Here is a 21,188-nt window from a genome sequence, read left to right as displayed (position 1 = left end):
AGCTATCTGCAGCAGCACAATACAGATGTTTCACCTATACCTGGCTATGGAGATGCAGAAGGGAGGAGGCTGGCAGCAGGTTGAGCTGATTTTGCAGCGGTCTTTGCAAAGCTTCCCCCTGCTTACACCCAGTATTTATATGCGGCTCATTAAATAATTTTTCTGATTGGTATTATTCAGATTTCTTTGTTCCAGTGAGTCTTTGGGAAGTGGGCTGAACATGTTTTCCTGTGGACTTGGAAGATACCAATGAGCTGGGGGGTCTGTGTCCTTGAGGAAAAGTACAGTTCTGGGAAAAAGAACCTCTTCTGTCTTTTCCTTGCCACCTAGGAGTGCTCCTTGCCATGTTCTGCTTCTTTTACTTTGCTGCCAGTTCTGATGTCTGTGAAGCTTCACTCTGGATCAGGCTTTGTGGCCTGCTCCAGCCACACTTCTGCAACTTGACCTTGAAAGTGGCCAACGCTGACAACAGGTTAACAAAGACATATTATTATTATAGGATTCTAGCTGATTATATACAACTTAATTATTATCAAAAGGCAGAACATCAGTTGTTGCTTATAGCTCGTGTTGCACACTTTCAAAAAGCAGCTCTTCATTCTTGGTCTATTGTAATATGAGTGACTTGATAAACAGATTCTTATTCTACTTTCCCAGGGGCTGCTGCTTATGATTTAACTGAAAACTTACTGATTGTTGAATATATATCATCTTAAGCACATACTCTTCATAACTGAGGCTTTGGTAGGTCTGTAGTCTACACTAGTCAGTGTGGTCTGTCAGTCACTGACCAGGTCTACAGCCGACAGACCCCTCTTTTCCTCCCCTGCATTCTTACATTAACCTCCTCTTGCCTTTTGTGGCAAGCTCACGCAGCTTGTTCTCATCTTCAAATCCATTTTGGCTTCACTGAAAACCTTGCACATCTGTCTCAAGTCTGTCTTCCTGAAAGTTTCCTGTATTCTTCATGCTGTTTTCTATGATCACACTTGGGACTCCATTCCTTGTTTATTTAAGCTGTCAGCCTTTCCTCTTACACATCCCTCCTTACCAGCCACCCACCAGCAGTTGTGACTGCATGTTAGGCTAAGCTGTATTAATCACAAAAAGCCTGCTGACCTTTCAGTGTATTGTCCCTTCGTGCTTTTGTTTAGACTAGTGATTCTTAACCAGTGTGTCTTGGTATTGTGGAGTGCCATAAGATCCTTTCAAGGGTGCCAAGAAATGCCATGCAATATAGGCACTGTTAAGTATGCAAGCATGATTCACAAGATAAACCCAGAGATTTCAAATAGGAATCTAGCGTCAGAAACATTCTGACCCGTTCTGGTCTTTCTGAGCTCTTTGCAATCTTTCTGCAATGAAAACTGAGAGCTGTTATTCTTTGCAGGGAGCCTGAATTTATCAAAAGAGGTTCCTCAAGTCTAAAAAGGTTGAGGACCACAGATTTAGATCATAAAAGAGTTTGGGGCTTGGACCACTGTCTTCCTCTCTTTCTGTAGTGCTCAGTAAACAACTGAGTTAATTTACAGTGCTCAATAGATAGCTAAATACATCTCTAGGGTTTGGGACAGAAGTTCCATAAACCGGTTTCACCCAAATCAGTTAAGCCTGATACTGTGTTCAACCACGTTTATCTTAAACTGGTTCTGGACATTTTGAAACTGGTTTATGTGCACTGAATTTATGTTCTGTTGCAGGTTTAAACCACTTTCTGATCACTGAAACTGGTTTATGTGCAACCTCTGTCCCCAGCCCGTGTGTTTTCAGTACAGTTACAACTGCATAGCCAATTGCCATTTGGTTTTTCTTATATCAAATGGAGACAAAATAAGGTGTATTAATTTATTGGATGCTAAGCCACATTCAGTAGTAGCAGGTGAGGAAGCGCATTGCTAGAGGGAAAAGAAGGAGGATTGAAAGTTGATGGCAGAAGAGAAGTTACAGGAACTGAGACGTGGCAAGGCAAGCACAGCTGAAAGTTCTTGGTAGATGTTGTTGTTACACCAAAGGGATTAGAAAGACATTTGACGCAGGTCTGGTAGGGAAGCTTGGAGAAAAGTGACAGTAGAAAGTAACTGCTTGGTCTGTAGGGAGGAGAAATAGGAGTTTCCAAGGAAGATTTTACAATAGAGCAGAGTAGTGGTGAAAGAAATCTATCCAATCCTAGGATTTTCTGTGAAGGTAGTCAAGACCAGCAAAAAAACAAATGTAAGTAGTGAGTAAAGGTTGGGATTGTTTGAATTATGAAGGGAAGCAAAGGCAACCAAAAGAGCATGGAGGGGTGTAAGATCTGCAAGAGTTGGGTTTCAGAGAAGAGATACGGTTATGAGGAAGTAAGTGAGTATTATTAAATAAAGCCACGACTAGAGCAGGGAATGAGAGAGTGAAACTGGAGCAAAGTAGTATGTGATAAATACCAAATCAAGAGTATAACAGCTTTGTTTGTTAGCCAAAGTAGCTCTGGTTTTGCCTAAAGATGTGACTCTTAAACTTATTGATTAAGCTAATCAAAAGACTCGTATTACAGTTCAGTTTACAGGCTTTATTGGGAGCAGGAGAGTTGGTTTGCAATTGGGTGGCCCATCAAGGATGTTTCAAAGGAGTTAGGTAGGACATTTGACATGTTATCTTGCCTGCATAGCATGGGCAGTCGGAGCAAGAAAAAATGGATGCCTTAAATCAGAGTTATAAAGAAAGTTGATCACATTGGCTTGGTTACAACCAAGGTACCAGAGATTCTTTGGACCATTCATAAATATAGCAGCTTGCCCATTTTTTGACTGCTGCTTTCCCAAGTTGACTACCTTTGGTCTGCCACCTAAGATGACATTTAAAATAGTTTGGAAGCCTGCAGTCTGTTCAGCAACTTCAAAGCATAATGAATTTTAATAAAGTCTGCCTAGTAATGATGTAATATTAGATAGAGTTTGGAGAATATTGGACCTCTTTGCACAGCCTCAGCATGAATTGGTTTCTATATTTCCATAGCCTTTTCCAGCTTTAAATAAACATGCTTCTATGATTTTATTGCTTTCAGTACAATTTTTATGTATTGTTTGGATACATTATTAGAAATTTCAAACTGCTTATACCTTCAATTTTACATGCATACTTGAAAATGATTGATTTTTCTGCATGCTGTCTTCTGAGCTTGGATCATCCTGCAGGTTTGTTATACCCAAAACACATAAAGATGAATCATTTCCCCATGGGAGGATATAATGCAACTCCGTCACCCTGCAGATTTCACAGATATGGACAAACCCAAGCTTAATTTCAGCTAATTCTGTGAAATGGTCGTTCCTTGTAATCCAGTCCATTCAATTGCCAAGAATCTGTAAGAGTCCATTTTGTTCTCTCAGAGGATGTGGGAAGGTAGATTATCGCAATCTTAGGTTACATCAAATACTGCTCTGAGTTAGCCACCATAAGCCGGTTAGAAAAAGTAAGTTTGGAAAATGCTGAGGGGTATGTCCTCTTCCATGTTGCTTCTGCAGGGCAGAAGGTTTTGACCTTGCAGAGTCAGCCCTTTTTGTCAGAAGGGCAGTAAGTCTAGGTTTTGGGATGCTGTGCCAAGACCATCTCCTAGGCCATGGGTAGCTGGCCTGCAGCATGAGTGCCACATCTGTGTGGTACGTGGCAGATCAAGGAGGGGACAGGCAGCACAGCAGCAGATAAGGCAGGAAGCAGAAGGCTGAGCAGGAAATCATGCAGGGAGCACAGTGCAGGAAGCAGAAAGCAGAGTAGCATGTTGGGCAGAGAGCACTGAGTAGGAGCAGAAAGCAGAGCAGCGAAGTGAACAGAAGGGGATGGAGGTGGCCTCAGGGAGGGTGCGGGGCTAATTTGTGCCATGTGCACCAAAAAGTTGGGCCCCACCGTCCTAGGGCAATGAGCCATATAAGGATATATTATATCTATTAGGGATAGGGAAGGCTTTTTCTTTTAATTGCCCCCTAGGCTTTTCATTAAAGACAAATGGAAAGTCAAATGTTGTAGAGAACATATTTACCTTGATATAAAAATATCAGCTAAATTGCTGTTACCAAACCTCAGGGAGAATGAACTTGGTGACTGCAGCATAACACGTAAACCAGTAAGCCATAATGTATCACCTGAGACAGATCAGAACAGCTTATAAGGCAGCAATAGGACTGAAGACCAAGTGTAGGCTGTTATATTTAATTGTTTATTTTGAAAGCTGTGAATGTCTCCATCCCCAACCCACTGCAGCACTTGAGTTACCTGTCCACCATTTTTTTTATTATTATTATTTTTTTATTTTTTTATTTTTTAGAAAAGAGTCAGAATAAATCTGTATATACAAGACAGGCCCAAGGGGTGGGAGTTGCTGCTCTGGTGGTTCTAAAACCTAGGTCCTGCAGAGTTTCAGGAGTTGGCAGCTCTGGACAAATGGACCTTTCAGCTGCTTTAAAAGAGAAGGAGGAATTGCTGCTGCGATCATGAGCCTTAGCAGGCATGAGGCAACTGTTGTAACTGCATGATCCTGTAGCAGTGTACCTTTGACCCTGCATAAAGTACAGCTGAAGTTAGAGAGGTTTTGCTATACCTGAAGATCATGCATCATGCAGACAAGATCAGGATCATGAAGATCAAGATTATGATCAAGATGGTAAAGACAAAGCAGTTGCATCCATGTCCTTTGATGTTTGTACAATTGTTACTTCTTTCTGTGCCCAAAGTTTAGTGCCTCAGTTTGCCATCAGCACTGCACCAAGGTGTATCCTTGAGAGCGGGTCCACCACAAGAGGCCCCAATGCTTCTGAAGCAGCGAGCTGTTCCTGTGGGGTCTGCAGGGTGAGTGGGCTTTGGCATTCTCACAGTACCGGCAGAAGTCTTTATTAATGCGAGAATTTGGATGTCACGCCTTATTCATGCTGCTGCCAGTTCATTTTTTCTGCCAGTACCAGATGTCCTTAGTACATCTTCTTGCATGTCCAATTTAATTTTTGACATGCTCTGTCTTGTAATGAGTGATTTGTTTTCTGTTGCCAGTAGAGCTTGCTTACAGGAAGTTTTACCTGAATCTCTTAATTTTGTTACTGCTGATCAGAATACCTCCTGTGACAATCCAAAGAGTTCCTCTCCATCCTCAACCCCTCCAGATAGTTGCTGTCCCCCTGTTAATTACTGCTTTAGTCAAGGTAGAGATACTTAGTTCATTCATAAGGTCAACCCTTTACACTGTGATACTTCTGCTGCCTTCTGAACTCTCTCCTATTCCTGTTTTTTTTCTTCATAACACAGTGCCAAGATATGTCTTCTGTACTTCAGCTGAGCTTGCCCAAGGCTATGTAAGCATGAGTTAACCTTTGCTTTGTGGTATGATGTCTTGCATCTTTGCGTTTCTTGCTGTTTTGCATATATATATATAGCTATCTCTATATCTCTGTCTCTATAAATAGATCTATATATAGATCTATATCTTTATCTATATCTTTATCTATCATTGCTCATTTTTATGGTCTTATGTTTCTATTTATTGTTTATACTGCTCAATTATTGTCCTATGACTTGTCTTCAATATTTTCTTCATTTTCCCAGGTATAGGGTGAACTAGATTACTTTTAATACAAGGCATAGCTGTATTACTTTGACATTTGTTAAGATTACCACCCAAAGCTAAGCAAGGTCAAGGCTTAGTTAATATTTGGAAGGAAGACATCTGCAGGAAACGCGCCTTACAAGAATGAGATGTCCTTACTCTGACCCTATTCTTTCTGTCAGTGCTGATCCAGTTCTCCAGCCTGGTGTGGCCTTGCATTGTATTTTTGGAGGTCCTGTGCAGTGTGCAAAATAAGAAGATTACTGATGAGAAACTACCCAAACTTTGCTTCAGACGACGTGGTTCTGTCTGCTTGAGGTTCTTCTGTCTTATCATTTGGAGACAGGATTTTTTACTTCCTCACACTCTTTAAATATTGTCATTGTGGTCTGTCACCGACTGTATTAAAAATGGCTCGTGGAAATGAAAACCTAATTGCTCTGCTGTCTTTCTGGTGATAAGATGTAGGAGGGAACTGTAAAAGATACAAATGAGTGACTTGTACTTCTAATTCTTGGTGGGTTCCTCTGAAGACTTATAAAGGCATGCCAGGTAATATGAATGATCCTAGGAATTTCTGAAATATGACATGTGGTTGCTACTTGTTGAGTAGTTTTGTATATATACACACAGGCAACAGGTTTCTGCTGTGTATATTCAAATTTTGAATTTCCTTGGGACCAGATCCAAATAGGTATTAGGCACCTAAAATGAGACTTGGATGGAATTGTAGGTGCTTTAAGTCCAAGAGAGTGAGCCACAGGAGACCCACCTGACCCCTTAGGTAATGCTGAATTTCAGCTACTGTGTATGCCCAGAAATGCCACCGTCTTGACAGTGTTGCATGCATTGGTACCTATCTTCAGTCTAAGGCTGCTTGAGAGTCACAACCTAGATGTTTCTATAGAAGTCCCAGCTGGTAGACATGTTCAGAGCATACCAGCTGCTGGTGTTGTTCAGCACCTATGGCCACTTTCATTAAAAAAAACAGGCTGAGCAGTAAATGGTGCCTGCTTTTGCAAAATGACTTAATTGTTAGAATGGTTGCTCTGACATTGGGAGACCTGAGATCTAGGCCTTCCTTGATCTAGACAAGGAGATGTTAAGGGCATTCTCCAGCCCTCCTGTTCGAGAAGCCAGGCCATTGTGCAGAGAATGCAAGAGCCATGATCTCCATGTGGTTGATGAGAATGAGAGAGAGCCTGACATGGGGGAGAGGAGGGAGGTCAGTGTAATCCTCTCTGTCCCTTATCACTGCTTATGCGTTTCATCTGATGGCTTTCTAATGCAGAATGCCTAAGGAGGCCCAGGAGTCCTCTGTTCTCACAGGGGCGTGCCCTCTTCATGCAGGTTCCCTTTTGCTTACCGTATCTCTGATCTCATGATTCCTTCATTTGTTCCTTTTTTCATTCAGTAGCACATCTTCAGCAGGGCACAGCCTCTAGCCTGGTGGTTAGAGCACTTTCCCGGAAGATGAGAGAGGAGGTGTGTGTTGAGGTTTCTCTGGCTAGAAAAGAGGAAACTATTCCTTTGTAATCAAAGGCTGCCCACATCTGGGAGGGGGTTTCATGCTGACCCTGTCTCATTGGTATCTAGCAAGGGAAGGGAAGTGGGATTTTAGATCTTTCCCTCTCGTTCCTGTTTCTTTTTAGTTGGGTAGGGTGTTCTGAACTGCAGTCCTGCCTACCTAAATCTTCCCATTTAAAGCATAGAAAATTTAGGCGCCTCCCTTAGGTTTGTGGATTTGCCTCTGAAGCCAGACCTCTAAACTTTGAGATGCTGCATCCCACAGGGCCTGCATGCCCAAGTCCCTTCTGGGCTCGAACTTGGAGATGTTGTGATGGTGGTAGGTGCTAACAGTTACTCCTCTCTTAGATGTAAAGGACTGATTTTGTATTCTTTTTGAGGAGTCTTTCAAACCCTTTTCAAGATCCTTGCCTTCTGTATCAGGGATATTTGTTGTAGCCGTGTTGGTCTAAAGGCATAGGCAGACAAAGCTCTGGGAGTAGAGGCGATATCTTTTATTAGACCATCTAGATAGTTGCAAAAATGTTACTTTATTTGGAAGCTTTCAGGCTCAAACGCCCTTCATCAGGCAAAGGAGAATTCAAAGATTGTAAAATTTCTCCCAGATAAACAAAACTTCATATTGCATAGGAGAACTAAAAGATGCTTTCTGCATTTGATTTAAGCTCCTCCACGGTACCCTTTGCACTTATGCATAAGTGCGTTTCCACCTTTCACTTTTTTTTTTTTTTTTTTTTTGTCTATTCATTTTGTCTCTTCCATGGTTGGAGCCATATAACTCGCAACCCTTTGCTGCTTTTTTCTTTCTCTTGTGCTCCATTCCAAATGTTCATCCTTCCCTTTCCGTGTGCTGAGAAGGCCCTCCCTGCATCAGGGCATCACATAAGACTTATTCAGAGCACACCAGCCACCAACTTGCGTGTTGTGTCAAGCACCCACAGCTTTAAGAGGGAAGATACCTGATACTGAACTCACTACTGCAGTTAGACACCAGAAAAATATCTACTGTTTCAGATACTCCTGAATCTGTAACTTTCTTCCCGTTTTCTTCATCAGTATCTTGGGTAGCTGAATAGTTTTTGGTTAGTGTCGTCTAGAGCTATCCGAATGAATTGCCAGAACTCAAAGGCATGATACAGAAATGAGTACCTAGCACTTTATTTTTGGAAGTAGCTAGATTTTGAAGTCACTAGTGCTAAAAAAAAATAGGCCCTTCACTTGTTATGATGTCTTTTAGCAACCTTCACAACTACTATTTTCTTCTCTTGCTGTTTTGTGTTTATTCCCCACTGTAGGGAATACATTGAAACTAGCTATGCAGAAAGATGTAAAATGTTCAAAGTCTTTAATTTTAGACCAATCATCTTTATTATTTTTCAAAGTAATTTTTAATGCAAAGTTGGTGTATCCTTTTCAAAGCCTGTTTAAAAATATAATGCCACCTTCCCTTTTGTTTGATTTGGTGTCATAATAGAATATAGATTTGTGTTGAAAAAATGCATTGCATGTTTGTTAGTGCTGCTTGCAAATTAGCTTTTCTCTACAACAAAAATAAATGAACAGGAGAAGTTTCCTTTTTACACCCTCGGACACTATAATTAACTTGCTATTTTCACCCATTTTTCACATCTCTTAGAAACTACAGCAGAGTCATAATTTTGCGCTTGTCCTCGAGATAGAGAACATTTTAACATCTGAAAGGATTGTCACAGTCCATAAATCTAACATTTGTCCTTGATACAAACATGGGAATAAAGGATCCCTTAACACTCAACAAATTAGACAGATCGTTATGCCAGAGGATTAAGGTGGCATTCTACAGTTTCCTTTCTTTTTCATGTTTACTGAATTTGGTATATATTGCAGCTGTTTATAATGTATTCAGCATATTTGATTTCTTGCTTAGTTTCTTTTGTTGACTGCATCTTGTAGAAAATTGACTCCATTTTCTAGGTTTGTTGATTTTATTGTACGAGATCCTTTTTCATGTCAATTGTAGAAGTAAGTTTCCAATTTGCAAGTGAGCGGGTTTTTTTTTTTTTCTTTCCTCCTCAGGAAATAAGTATATGTATTGGCCAAGTTCTACAAAGTTATGGGTGCCCTATTACTCTACAAAAGCAGTCAGGACTTGTGGTAGAGGTGATATCTTTTATTAGACCAACTATATTTTTGCAAAAGCACTCCAGATTTATTAAAAACAAATGAGTAATTTTTTATTTGTAACCCTTTTTATTTTTCAGCACTGTACCTTCACCCTTGCATTGTAATGTCTGAATACATTTGGTACTGCTTTTTCCTCTTGTACAGAAACATGTACACTCTGGTGCTATATACATTTATCTGAAAGGCTGTAATTACCCATGCTGGTTATACATGCAAAAACCAAATAGGTTTCAGCATGTTCTAGAAGTTAGAATTACCCATTGTATTTTCAAGATAAAAATGAAGCTCTGTTGCAATTACAGTTATACTTCCCAGGACAGAATTGGGAGTATAATTGTCTGTGGAACTGATATTTGCATAAATTTGGTTTTGTTCCTAGTACGTTCCTGTAACTGAACGTCCTTAGCAAATAAAACATCAGTTTGGAACAATACCAGGTATTAAAATAGGTTTGCAAAATTGTTGTGAAAATTTGCAAGGCCAGACCTGACATCTCCTTGTCTGCTCCCCACCTTGATTACAGATTAAATTAACATTTTCCATAGTGTTGGGAAGGGACCTCATGGTTTAGGGAGTTCAGTCTCCTGCTATTGAAAGGAACGGGAGCATATAACCCTGCTTTTGAACTTGCAATGTGCCATCTTAAAACCAGTTAGAGATCCTATCCTGATCAGTCCTGGTAGAACCACTCTCTGTGTTGGAAAGCTTGTCTCAGTTTCTAGCCTAAACTGATTCCAGGCTAGTTTATACCCATTTGCTCTTGTGCCTGTGTTTATCCTTCAGCTCAAATAGTCCTACTCCGTCTCTGGTATTTGTCCCTGATGTATTTATAGAAAGCAGTTCTGTTCCCTCTCAGCCTTTGTTTTGATAGGCGAAGTAAGCCAAGTTTATTAGAGTTTCCTCTCCTAAGATAGCCTTTGTGTTTTCCCCCCTGATCAGCCAAGCACCCCTCCTCTCTATCTGTCCTTTTTTAAACCTTCCTTGAACACAGGTGGCAAGAATCATGCATTGCATTCCAGGTGAGGTCTCACCAGGACTTTGTACAATATCATTAATATTTCCTTCTCTTCATTAGAAATACCTTACCTTATATATCCTAGGTTTCCTTTTTCATAATTGAATCTCATTGGTGGCTCATAGCCCTCCTGTGATCAACTACTACTTCTAAACCAGGGGCAGGCAATTATTTTGGGCAGAGGACCACTTACTGAGGTTTGGCAAGCCATCAAGGGCTGGAGGACAGGCAGCCTGGGGCAGATAAATATTAATTTTCTAAATTTTTTAGGGGCCCCGCGGGCCAGATAGAATGGCCTGGTGTGCCGCATTTTGACCACCCCTGCTGTAAACCTTCCTCCTTGCTGTCATTCCTCACAGATGAGCCTTCACCTTCTAGCAGAAATTCTGGTTCTGAGTCCTGAAATGCATGACTGTGTTTTATACTATTTATTTTATCCCATCTCTGCTCTGGCTCTTAGTGTAATTGTTTCTTCTTGCATAATATTTACATACTCTTCTTCCCAGCTTTGTCATCAACAGACTTCATTAGACCTTTCTGATGTTTGTGCCAAGATCACCAATGAAAATGTTGAACCAGCTTCTCCCCAACACCAGTCCTTGAGGAACTCCATTAACTAGCCTCCCTCGAGTCCAGTAGTTCCCCCTTCAGCATAATCATTTTTTTTTCCTTCCCATTTAGCAAATTCCCTTTTCCATCTACAATCCATGTAGTCTCCACTCAGACTTGTACACTGCTAATTTAATAGACTTACTAGAAGTCCTTTCCACCAAATGAAAAAATAACATTACTTTTGGTGGATTAAGAAATCATTAAATAGTTGCACGTATTTTTTTTTAATAAGCTCTGCATTGATGGGGACCTGCATAGGGTGACCACTCATCCCTAATTGGGTGGGAAAGTCCTGAAATGTAAACTTCAAATCCCGGACCCAAGTTGAATGACTCCAGGACAGCATTTTTCCTGGATTCCCCTGGACACAGTCAACTATCATCCCAGTATCATGTGCAGGGATTTGGGGTTTCTGTTCCCTGCGGAGAAACAGAGTTCCAGCCTGCAAAGGGATGCCAGGGGGAGGGGTGGGGGGCACCATGTGCATGTGCGCATGTGTCCATCAGTGCAACCAGGCAGCGGTGGAGAGCAGCTCCCCCAGCTGTCTGCAGGTAAGTCTATGTGGGGGAGTAGAGACAATGCAGGGGTGGGCACAGATTGAGGCCCCCTCAGTGAAGGAGGCAGTGGGGCAGGGTTGGTAGTTGGGGCTGGAGGCATTGCCCAGCTGGGATAATGCATAGGGCCTGGGGCTATCCAGGAAGCAGGACAGAGGTATGGGTGGCTCATCTAGGGGATGGCAAGGGGGCTGGCTCCCCACCACTGCATGTGCTCTCAGTGTGGGGGAAGGGGGGCATGTGCCCCCCCCCCCCCAGATTTGGGCAGGAGCAGATGCAGGCTTCCCATTGTGGAGCTTGGAGTTCCCCACCTTTCTGTTCTTTCGCAGGGGGCCTCCACAACCCAGCAGGCGGGACCTGGTGCAGGAGGGCAGAGTGGGGCAGGAAGGCTCGGTGCTGCCAGGAGCTCTATACCAGCTGCACCACCATGACAAGGCACCCCGTGCCTGCTGGTAACAGTGAGGATGGTGGTGGCACAGAGTTGTGCCCCTGCTGCTGCCTGGTGGGCAGTGAGCGCCTTGCCATTACAATGCAGATTGCATGGAACTCCTGGCAGCCGCAGCACCGAGCCTCTCCATCCTCCTGCACCAGATCCTGCCCGCTGGCATCCAAAGGCCCCCAGGGGGAGGGCAGCAGGCCAAGGAGCCCTCCCTGCTCCCCCCACTCACGGGCTCCACTCTGGCCATGCCACTTGTAGACAGAGGGCTGGAGTGGGGGTAGAACTGGGCATGTGTCCTGCTTTTCCATTTTCAGAAGGTGGTCAGCCTAGATTAAAGGAGAATGCAGGCTGATAAGTGTAGGTGATATAAGAGTTTAATTCCATTAGCATGTCATTGTGACATTTTAGAGCATTCCAATCAAAATTCTTGTTTTCTTGCATCTTTTTACTGGGTTCCCATATGAAATTGAAGGCTTAGGGGCTCTTTATTCTGAAGTGCACACATTCCTGGATGTTTCTTTATGGTTTTAGGTTGAAATCTTTTTATATATTTTCTTAGCTCTACTGTTAATCATAGCAAACTAACTGTCCCCTTAAGAAATGTGTCAGCTGCTTTGTATGTATGAAGAAGATGGGCAAGGGTGTTATGCCTTTCTAAGGTTAGTCTCTAAGGTGCCATGTTGCCCTGCCTTCTGCCTGACTTCAGACTAACATAGGTAACATAACTAACTGTCTCTCTTTAAGAGAGTCTGTCTCCCTTCCACTCCAGCAGAGAGCAGTAGGACATCTTGGGCCAAAAGCTTGTCTCCCTCTGGTCTGGGAAAGAAGCAGATACAGCCTATGGGCTAATACAACAACAACAAGAAGAACAATTACTTCTGTTTAACCCCGTTATGCAAATAAAAATGGTCATTTATGCCGTGAACCAGGAAGCAAACGTGGAGCAAAGAGAAGTCAAAATAAATCATTAGAGTCCAAGCACAGAGCAGTTGAAAGAGAGAAGTCTTACTACGGAAAAGAAAAGACCACTCCAAAGGGAAGACGCTCGTTATCATTTGTAGAGTTCAGTGAAGGTAGCAGAGGGAGCAGGTGCATTGTAACAAGCCATAAAACCGTTGTCTGTGTTAAATTCGGGATCTTTAGTGTTCAGTTAAGTTGCGAAATCCTGTCTGTAGCATGTCTGACTTAATTTGAAGATTTAGGGTGGTAACAGATGTTGCCTTTCATTGCCTTTTTGTGCCACCATAAACATTTTTGTAGCAGCACAAAGCAACAGCAAATAGATATCTATGATTTTTTGTCAGTGCCTTGATACTATAAACAAAAGGTAGTAGTAAGGTGCTGCTTTATTGTGGTGGATGTGTGTTTGCTTTATGGTGGGAGAGCGCAAGGAGCTGGAGCTGCCCATATTTGCCCATCGCTGTGGGCAGGCACTCTCAAAGCTTCAGGGGCCCTGTTTCTGTAGGCCCCAGAAATTCCTGTGCAGAGTCGGGCCCAGAGAGCGTCTGCCCAGCTTTCTCTGCTTCTAGAGAAGCGCCCCTGGCAATCTCTAGGATGCATCTGGAAGCAGAGAAAGTCAGGGTTCCCCACTTCCAGATACTTCCTTTGGAAATTGCCTGGGCACATCTCTACAATCAGGGATCCTTAACCTTCCACACATCCAGAGATGTGCCCTGGAGATCCTAGAGGTGTGTCTCTGGAAGCAGGAAAAGCTGGGTCACTTCCATGACTGGTACCAGCCATGGCACTACACCAGGGTGTCAAATTCACCCCGGCACAATCCCAGGACTGACACCAGTGAGGAGATTGCTGGGGCATGTCTCTGGAAGTGAGGGTCATGTTGCCTATTGTTCTGCCGGATCACCGGGCAGTGTGTGTTTTGCCCAGCGAAGCAGACTGACTGGCTGTGCACGGACACATCGTGGTGCAACTAATCCCCTTCATTTGGTGATGCTTGTTTCTAGCTTAGGGCTGAAATGTCTCATTTTGACATGCCAGAGTGCCTCGTTAAGTGCAGTTTTTGATCCAAGAGGATTGCCCAGGTGTAACCCCTAGAAAGGGGAGTAAGAGGAGAGCTATCTCACCTTTAGGCCAGTAGCACTTTTCCAGGGAGAGAGACTGGTTCCTGCCCCACCCTGAGCCAGAGTGGGTTTGACCCTTCATCTCCTACTTCTTTAACCACCAAGCCTGGTGTAGGCATTGCCCAGAGCACTTTCCAGCCCTCTTTTTGAAGCTGGATAGCCAAGGAGGGGATGGAAGGGGTGGAGAGACACTGCCCTGGAAGGGAGGAGCCCTGGGAACCTAAGCAGGCTGATAATATCCCACTACTTACTTTCCATTTTATGCAATGCATAAGAAGTACAAGGTGAAAAGAGACTGTTAAAGGCAGGGCTCCTCCCTTCCAGGGCAGTATTACCTTCATTAACCCAAACTCCCTCTGGCTTGCTCTTTTCCCTTGGCAGCCCAGTGGCCTTGTTTCTAGGAGTGCTGAAAAGTGGCTCTGGCCAATGCCTGGTAGAGGACTTTAAGAAGCAGGAGATAGAGGTTCAGGCCCCTCATTGAGCTAAAAGGCGTGAGGGTACTGGCCTTGCTCCTACTCCAGCATCACTCATTGGTCCTAGTTTCTCTTCAGTTGAAAACTTGGTGTGCCTAGGTGATTTTAATCTGCACAGTGTTAGTCCAGCCTTCAGGGAATGCCCAAAAAGGAGGCGCAGGGTGAACAAAGCTATGCAGCTGCAAATACAGTCTAAGCTTGGCATACCTGCCAAACACTCTGCTTACATGGCCACGTACATGCCACTGATGTAGCTCTTAGTCTTCAGGGCATCTTTCCCAAATAAATCTTGGTCTGATTTTTAAGCATAAGAGAGACACTGGTGTGGTTTTGGGGAAGAACAAGATAATGGCCATGTTAAAATGTGTGTATTATCATGCATTCAGTAAATGCTGAAATTTAAGTGGGGCTTCCTCCAGGGCTATGTGCTTGGATAAGCTGCTGCCAGCATCCTCCTGGGAGTGCGGAGCCAAGTGCAATGGCAATGCAGGGGGGAGCAGATTGAAGCCCCCACAGCGAGGGAGGGAGTGGGGCAGGGTTGGCAGCTGGGGCTGGGGCTAGGGGCAGTGCATAGGGCCCGGAGCTATCCAGGGAGCAGGATAGACCCTCTGTGGCTGTCATCTTCCTTGGCAGCTGGCTGTTTTTTCTCCTTCAGACTGATGATCACAGACAGAGATTGAGACATGATGCCTCTTGCAGGGGGTGGGGAACTTCCTTCCCTAGAAAGGTCTTCCTTCTGTAGGGGAAAAGTAATGCCTGAATTTTGGAAGTAGCTTTTGTGGCACTGGTCCCCAGGGTGATAGCCTCCAAAGGGAAGCTAGGGGTTTGCAGAACCTCAGGTTTATTTGGGTGCCAGAGTCTTCCTCTGCAGATATGACTGTAAGCGTGAGGATGGCTGACTTGCAACTAGAAAGGTCTAAGTGTGATGAGATCAATCGTGAAGCTGTTTTGTGTATGGAGCATGGCAATAAATCAGTTTGTTAGAGATGGTTGCTTGGGACATGATTTTTATCTGGTTATGAAAAGCATCTGACATGGAAAATGAGATGCCTCCAACTTCCTGGGGTTTGTCATTTTAAGTTGGCTTTGCTTGGACAAGGAAAACAGTTGAACTGACTAGTCGTCATCCAGATAATTTCACATTCTGGTTCACTTGTTGGACTAATGATATACTTATGTCTTGGTTTTATGAGCTGTAGATGAATGCCCATGAATCCTGTCTAGTTTTCATTGTGTTCCCTGAAGTAAATGGGGCTTTAAAAGCATGTGAACACAGTCCAATTGCTTTCACTTGCTTTTGCCTGAAAGTCTTGGGGGCACAACATTGGGGAGAATAGGTTTTGTATGAGAAGAGGTGGCGATGTAGCCCTGCCCTAGCATCTGTGAAACTAAATTGAGATGAAATATTATGCAAGGCTTCATATAGTTTCCCTGTTGTTATTTAATTTGTTTAATCCTTAAATAACTAGTGGTAGACTAGCATAGCATTTCTGTAGGCTAACCGGTTCAGAGGGGCATGAGCTTTGGTAGCAGCTTACTTCATCAGGTAACATCAGATTAAGTAGTTTGTTGCCTATGAAAGCTCACACCTCTTTGGCTCAGTCTGAAGTCAGGTGGGAGGTAAGGCAGAGTGGCATCTCAGGGCCTTGCTGCACACTCAGGTTAAAGCTGCATAGAAACCAGCTAAAGAGTTGTTACACATTTTCGAGCACTAACTTTTTGTAGGTAGTTTACTCTTGATAGAGCTGGATAGTCATTTGTATGATGATAATTATTTGGCAGGCATGACCAGTCCAAATGTATTGCATGAGTAACCAGTTAATTGTATAAAGTATGTAATGTGTAGCAGGGGGCCGGAGAGATCTAACACAGCTCACCACCTCTATGCTTGGGTTAGAATATTAATATACTACAGAGCACTTGGTTTTGTGGTTTTTCTCAAGCATGTGTGTGATCACGCATGGTATATGCATTTCCTGTGTTTTCCTGCACCATCTCTCTTAAGAAATCTTCAGGTGCGAAGACATATGACATAACTGTGACATATGACATAACTGTATCTCCACAAATCTGACCGTTGTGGCCATGCATAAGCTGCTGAATTTGCACCACTTCAGGTCAGATCTGTTTACTCACTTCCTTACGCTTCCTGTGCAGTTCTGCTTATGGTTGTCTGAGCCTTTACCTAGTCTTTTTATGCCAGTGTCAGATGGGTGTGAAAATCTTCCCACATTGGGCTGGACCCGATTGTCCCTTCCAGCCCCTAACAATCTATGAATTGCATCAGAATGACTCAGGTAGTGTCGTAGGCACTTTGCACTGGCAGATGTGACTGCACAAAGTATAGGCAACAGTGTAATGGGCGCACTGTGTCTGTGCAGACACTGCTGTGTTGGCTGCAGGGGGTGCTATGGGGAGCATTTCTAAGGCCTGATGCTTACTTTCGATGCCTCTGTGTGGTGATGAATTATTTAATGAACACATCTAGGCTGAACATTTAGCTGACTGCCTTCGATCTCTGTTCAGCCCACAACTGGAGATCTGTGTTGGGCACAGCTTGTGTTCTCCCTGTACTGCATGCCTCAAGACGGGGGAGCAGGCAGCCCTGGGCTGGCTGCTCCCCTGTCTCCTCGTGCCTTGGCACAGGGGCTGCACCACAGAGACCCCCATGCTGAGGTACATTGTGCCCCGGCCAGCCAGGGAGCAGCATGTGGAGACGGGGGACTGCCCTGCTGGCTGGGGTGCAGAATGCCTTGAGATGGGGGCAGCAGGCAGACCTGGGCTGGCTGTTCTCCTGCGCCCCAGCCAGCTGTTCCGCAGCTACCTGGGCACAGTGTACTTGAGCACAGGGGTTTCACATGCCTCGGTGCAGGGACTCTGCACCACGTTTTTTCCAGGGTTTTTTTGCTACCGGGAAATCCCGGTAGCATATTTTGCCATGGCACTGCATCTGCGCAGCACCGCACACTGATTAACATATAACTCATGCAGTTTGTGGCACTGCAAAGAATTTTGCAGTGTCACAAACCATTCATGCCTGCACATCTGGATCCAGCCATAGAGTTTGGGGATCCTACTGAAAGCCATCTCAAAAACATGTCATGGTTACTAAGAGCTTGATGGTGGTACCAGTCTGCCTGACCTCCTCTCACGAATGCCTGCCTGCCATGTTATGTGCAACAGAGCTAAAATAGTTCTTCATCTCTCCCTCTCCTGGAGGGTTTTCCTGATATCTCCTTTCTCCATGCTTAGCATCACCATTTTCCTTGTCTCTCAGACCCATAACCTCTGTGGCCTTTTCACCTCGGACTTCTCAGTACATTCCCATGTCAGTATCTGCCTACGTCCTTGCACACTTTCTGCCTAACACCTCTGAAGAAGCAGACTTTCCTGTCCATCCCCACAGTCAAAATGTGGCCATACGAGCCCTTACCTCTTGTTTCTGTTACTGCAACTTATTTTTTGCAGATCCTGGCAATGCATTTTCATGTTCCAGAAACCTGATGCATTACTTTGACTACAATATCCTTTCTCTGTACTTCTCTCTGGCTCAGCTTTCTCTATTGCTTCAATTCCAACTCTAACCTGGTTTCTGCTTTCAGAATTCACCTTGCTTGTCTTCTTGTTCAGTATCGAGAGGTCAACTCCTGCCTTTGGCCAGTGAGGCTCGTCTCCATCATCCCTCAGTTAGATTTTCAAACAAGCCAGTTTCATGCTTTCTCCCACACTACCCATCACACTGCAGGGTTACTCCCAGGAAACATCCATCTGCAAACTCCTGTTGTCCTATGATGCTTACAGAAAGTCTGTCAACAGGTAGTTCCCTGATGTACCCCAACTGCTGCTTTTCATGCTGACCAATGCTGTCTCAGTTTCCTTGTACTTCCCCTTGTCAATCTGTTTGCTTCCTTGTCTCTAATTAAGCTGGAAGCTCTTTCAGATGGTGATGCTGGTTATTCTGTGCTTGCAGGGACTAGCAGGTTGGGGTCCTGCTTCTGGGGTTTTAATGCAGTGTGGCAATACACACAGTTCTTAAAAAAGGTAAAACTTTAATTTTGGGATAAATAGTTTAAGCCAGCTTGTAGGGTCAGAAAAAGGAATTTGAGGAGCAAGCCTGTACAGTTGCAAAACTCAAGTGATTTGAGAATTACTATTTGTTTGAAAAGTTTCAGTAAAACATGTGAAGTGTGCTAACGAAGTAACCAGACCAGGTTCTTTGAGTAAATCTGGTATATTTTATTAGACTAACTCAAAAGTAACCATAATTTTCTGGCTTTTGCCAAAAGGTTAACCACCACCTAGCCTTAACATTTGGGTCTGAAGTAGTATGCCTTGCTGTTACTGAAACGCATGGAAAGAAAGAAAAGGTTAATAAGGCCACCTGGCTGTTAGCAAAATTTAACTGCAGCCCAAGTGTCAAAGCAGAAAGGGACCTGGCTGAAAGGTGTAGCTGTTTTTTTTTTTTTTTTGCTGAAAACTGAAGTCTTGTTTGAATGAATACAGCTTTGTTCATTTGAAGTACACATTGCCCAATACTAAATCTCTGCTTTGGTTTCTGTCCTACAGGGAACACAGTGAGTAACCTGATTTTCATTCTACCTCCAATCTATGGTGCGATTCAGTCCTATAAAGATGGCCTTGAAAAACGGTATTTAGCTGCATATTTGAGTCTCACAGGTATGTGTAAAATTTGATTTGCACTTTAATTATGCAGGGACTTCAGATGAGGTCTTTCTTAGAGACAGTCAGAGAGGGTTTTCTGTGTTAGAAGTGTGGCTGAAGTTATAAATTTTAGCTTGTTAGCATGAATTGGAAGGATTGATATCTAGAGTTAGAATTCACCAAATAACTTTCTGATGTAATAAATGATCTTCTCTGGCCATGTGTCCTGTTCCCCCGCATGTATTTTTGCACACTGCTTTCTTTTATGCTGACTTACAGAAGCTCTCTTGTGTGGTCTGTCCCTGCCAAACAGGCTAGCACTCACTTAGTATGTTTAATTCATAATGCTTATAAAAACACAAATAACACAAGTGGGTGAGGAATTGGATGAGCACAGGCCTGTCGGTTGCAAGTTACTTTTTAATTACTCTTTGACTTTTATATTAGCACAGCCACTTAATCATAGCCATATTTAAGGCATTTGTTCCATAGCTGGAGGGCCTCTCCTCTTCCCAGGGACTCCGGCCTGCTGACTTACAGGCTGGTTCCTAAGGAGCCTCAGATAAAAATTATACTGCTGAAACTATGGTGAGGGAACCCCTCTCTTCCACCCCTGGGGAGCTGATAATGTTACTATCAGTCAAAACTCTTCCTTACCAGCAAAAAGAGAGTGAATTTCCAGATAGTCTCAAGTTTTAGTCTTCTGGTATATAGGATTGGGTCTTTGTCCACACTGTCCTTTATCCCTTTCCTTTCTCTCTGTCTGCCGTTGGTAGAAGAAGTGGTGCTGGTATGGGGATTATTAAGGCAGTGCTGACTTATTTAGATTTAAGTAGATACTATAAAAAAGCTTGTATCCATATGCATGGAGCAGCCTTAACATTGCTTAAATACTAAAATATGGAGTGTGTTATATGGAGACCTAATGTTAGTCCTTGTCTACATTCACTGGATTCTATTTCCAGATATCTTGACTGCATACACAAACACAAGGACCCACGATCTGACCCCAGTTGTCTTTTCTGCCAAAGTGCAGAGGGGCTGGACCCAATGATCTTGTTAGGTCCCTTCCAGCCCCTAACGTCTATGAATCTATGTACTTCTGATGGCTCTGTGCAGCTCCAGTGAAACAGCTGTGTCAGCTGAATGCAAAGGCACTCCCAGGAAGGCACGGGCTGCTGACGCAGCTGCTAACAGCAGCATACAGCACTATAGTGTCCACATACTCCTTCTACTGACTGCAGTTTTGTGGTGGGGCTCTGAGTGGAGATGCACTTGGTTTTGTTGGCAGAACATTTGTAAAGTAGACGAGACCACGGTAGCACTGGTAGGTGGGAAAGACCAGCTATAATTAACAAACAGAGAGTTTGTATGCATCAGAGCCATCAACTCAGTTTTAACAAGGTGCCTGGAAAATTTTTCAAGTAGGTTTTACAAAGGCTAGCTGGGGATAGAGTAAAGGATGCACAGCTCATGTTTAATGAGGCGTGTCTAAGGATGCACTGAAATGGACTTTTGACATTTGGATCTTGGAGAAGACTATCTTGAGTGAGAAAATCTTTCATCCTTAAGGATCACTAAATGTGTAAAATAAACAGGGATAAAAATTGTTTTGACTTCTCCATCAGTTGGCCTGAAAAAGTTGTAGCCCTCAGAGTGCAGGCAACCCACGCTTAGCACTCTTAATTGGTTCCTGAAAAACTGAGTCTTAAGTGAAACGAGTGTTAAGTGAAACCAAAAGTATTTCACGATCCAAGATGGTGACCGCAAGTGTTTTTAATGACCCAAGATGGTGACTGTGAGTATTATAATGAAACTCGCTAAGTGAAATCAAGTATCTATTTAAAATGAGCGTATAGCAAAATAGTGCTAAGTGGAACAGCATTAAGCAGCTGTTGCCTGTATGCACTTTGCAGCAGTCTGACTAGGAGAAAACAGCATTGAAGTAAGGATTCCCAAGTGCTTACATTCGATTGCAACTGATATAGCACTTAGACATTGGCCTGTATGATCAGCCATAGAGATGGGTGCGATTGAGCATGACTTGTACCATTGCCTTGGCATTGTGTGTAGTCTTTTTTGTTTGTTTGTTTTGG

The 21,188-nt window shown here is 43.5% G+C and overlaps 1 protein-coding gene across 1 annotated transcript in view; it reads left to right on the top strand.

Moving 5' to 3' along the window:
- The window catches only part of ACER3 (alkaline ceramidase 3), a 74,102-nt gene that overhangs the window by 7,808 nt on the left and 45,106 nt on the right, over nucleotides 1-21,188 (top strand). Inside the window, exon 2 of the mRNA XM_019530454.1 lies at nucleotides 18,997-19,107. Within this exon, the coding sequence (XP_019385999.1) occupies nucleotides 18,997-19,107 (111 nt within the window). The remainder of the gene's footprint in view (nucleotides 1-18,996; nucleotides 19,108-21,188) is intronic.

The sequence above is a fragment of the Crocodylus porosus genome, unplaced genomic scaffold, assembly GCF_001723895.1.
Source record: "Crocodylus porosus isolate Cpor-Errol unplaced genomic scaffold, CroPor_comp1, whole genome shotgun sequence".
NCBI classification, from domain to species: domain Eukaryota; kingdom Metazoa; phylum Chordata; order Crocodylia; family Crocodylidae; genus Crocodylus; species Crocodylus porosus.
Note: the sequence above shows the minus strand (reverse complement) of the source record. Positions and strands in the feature narration are given on the sequence as shown.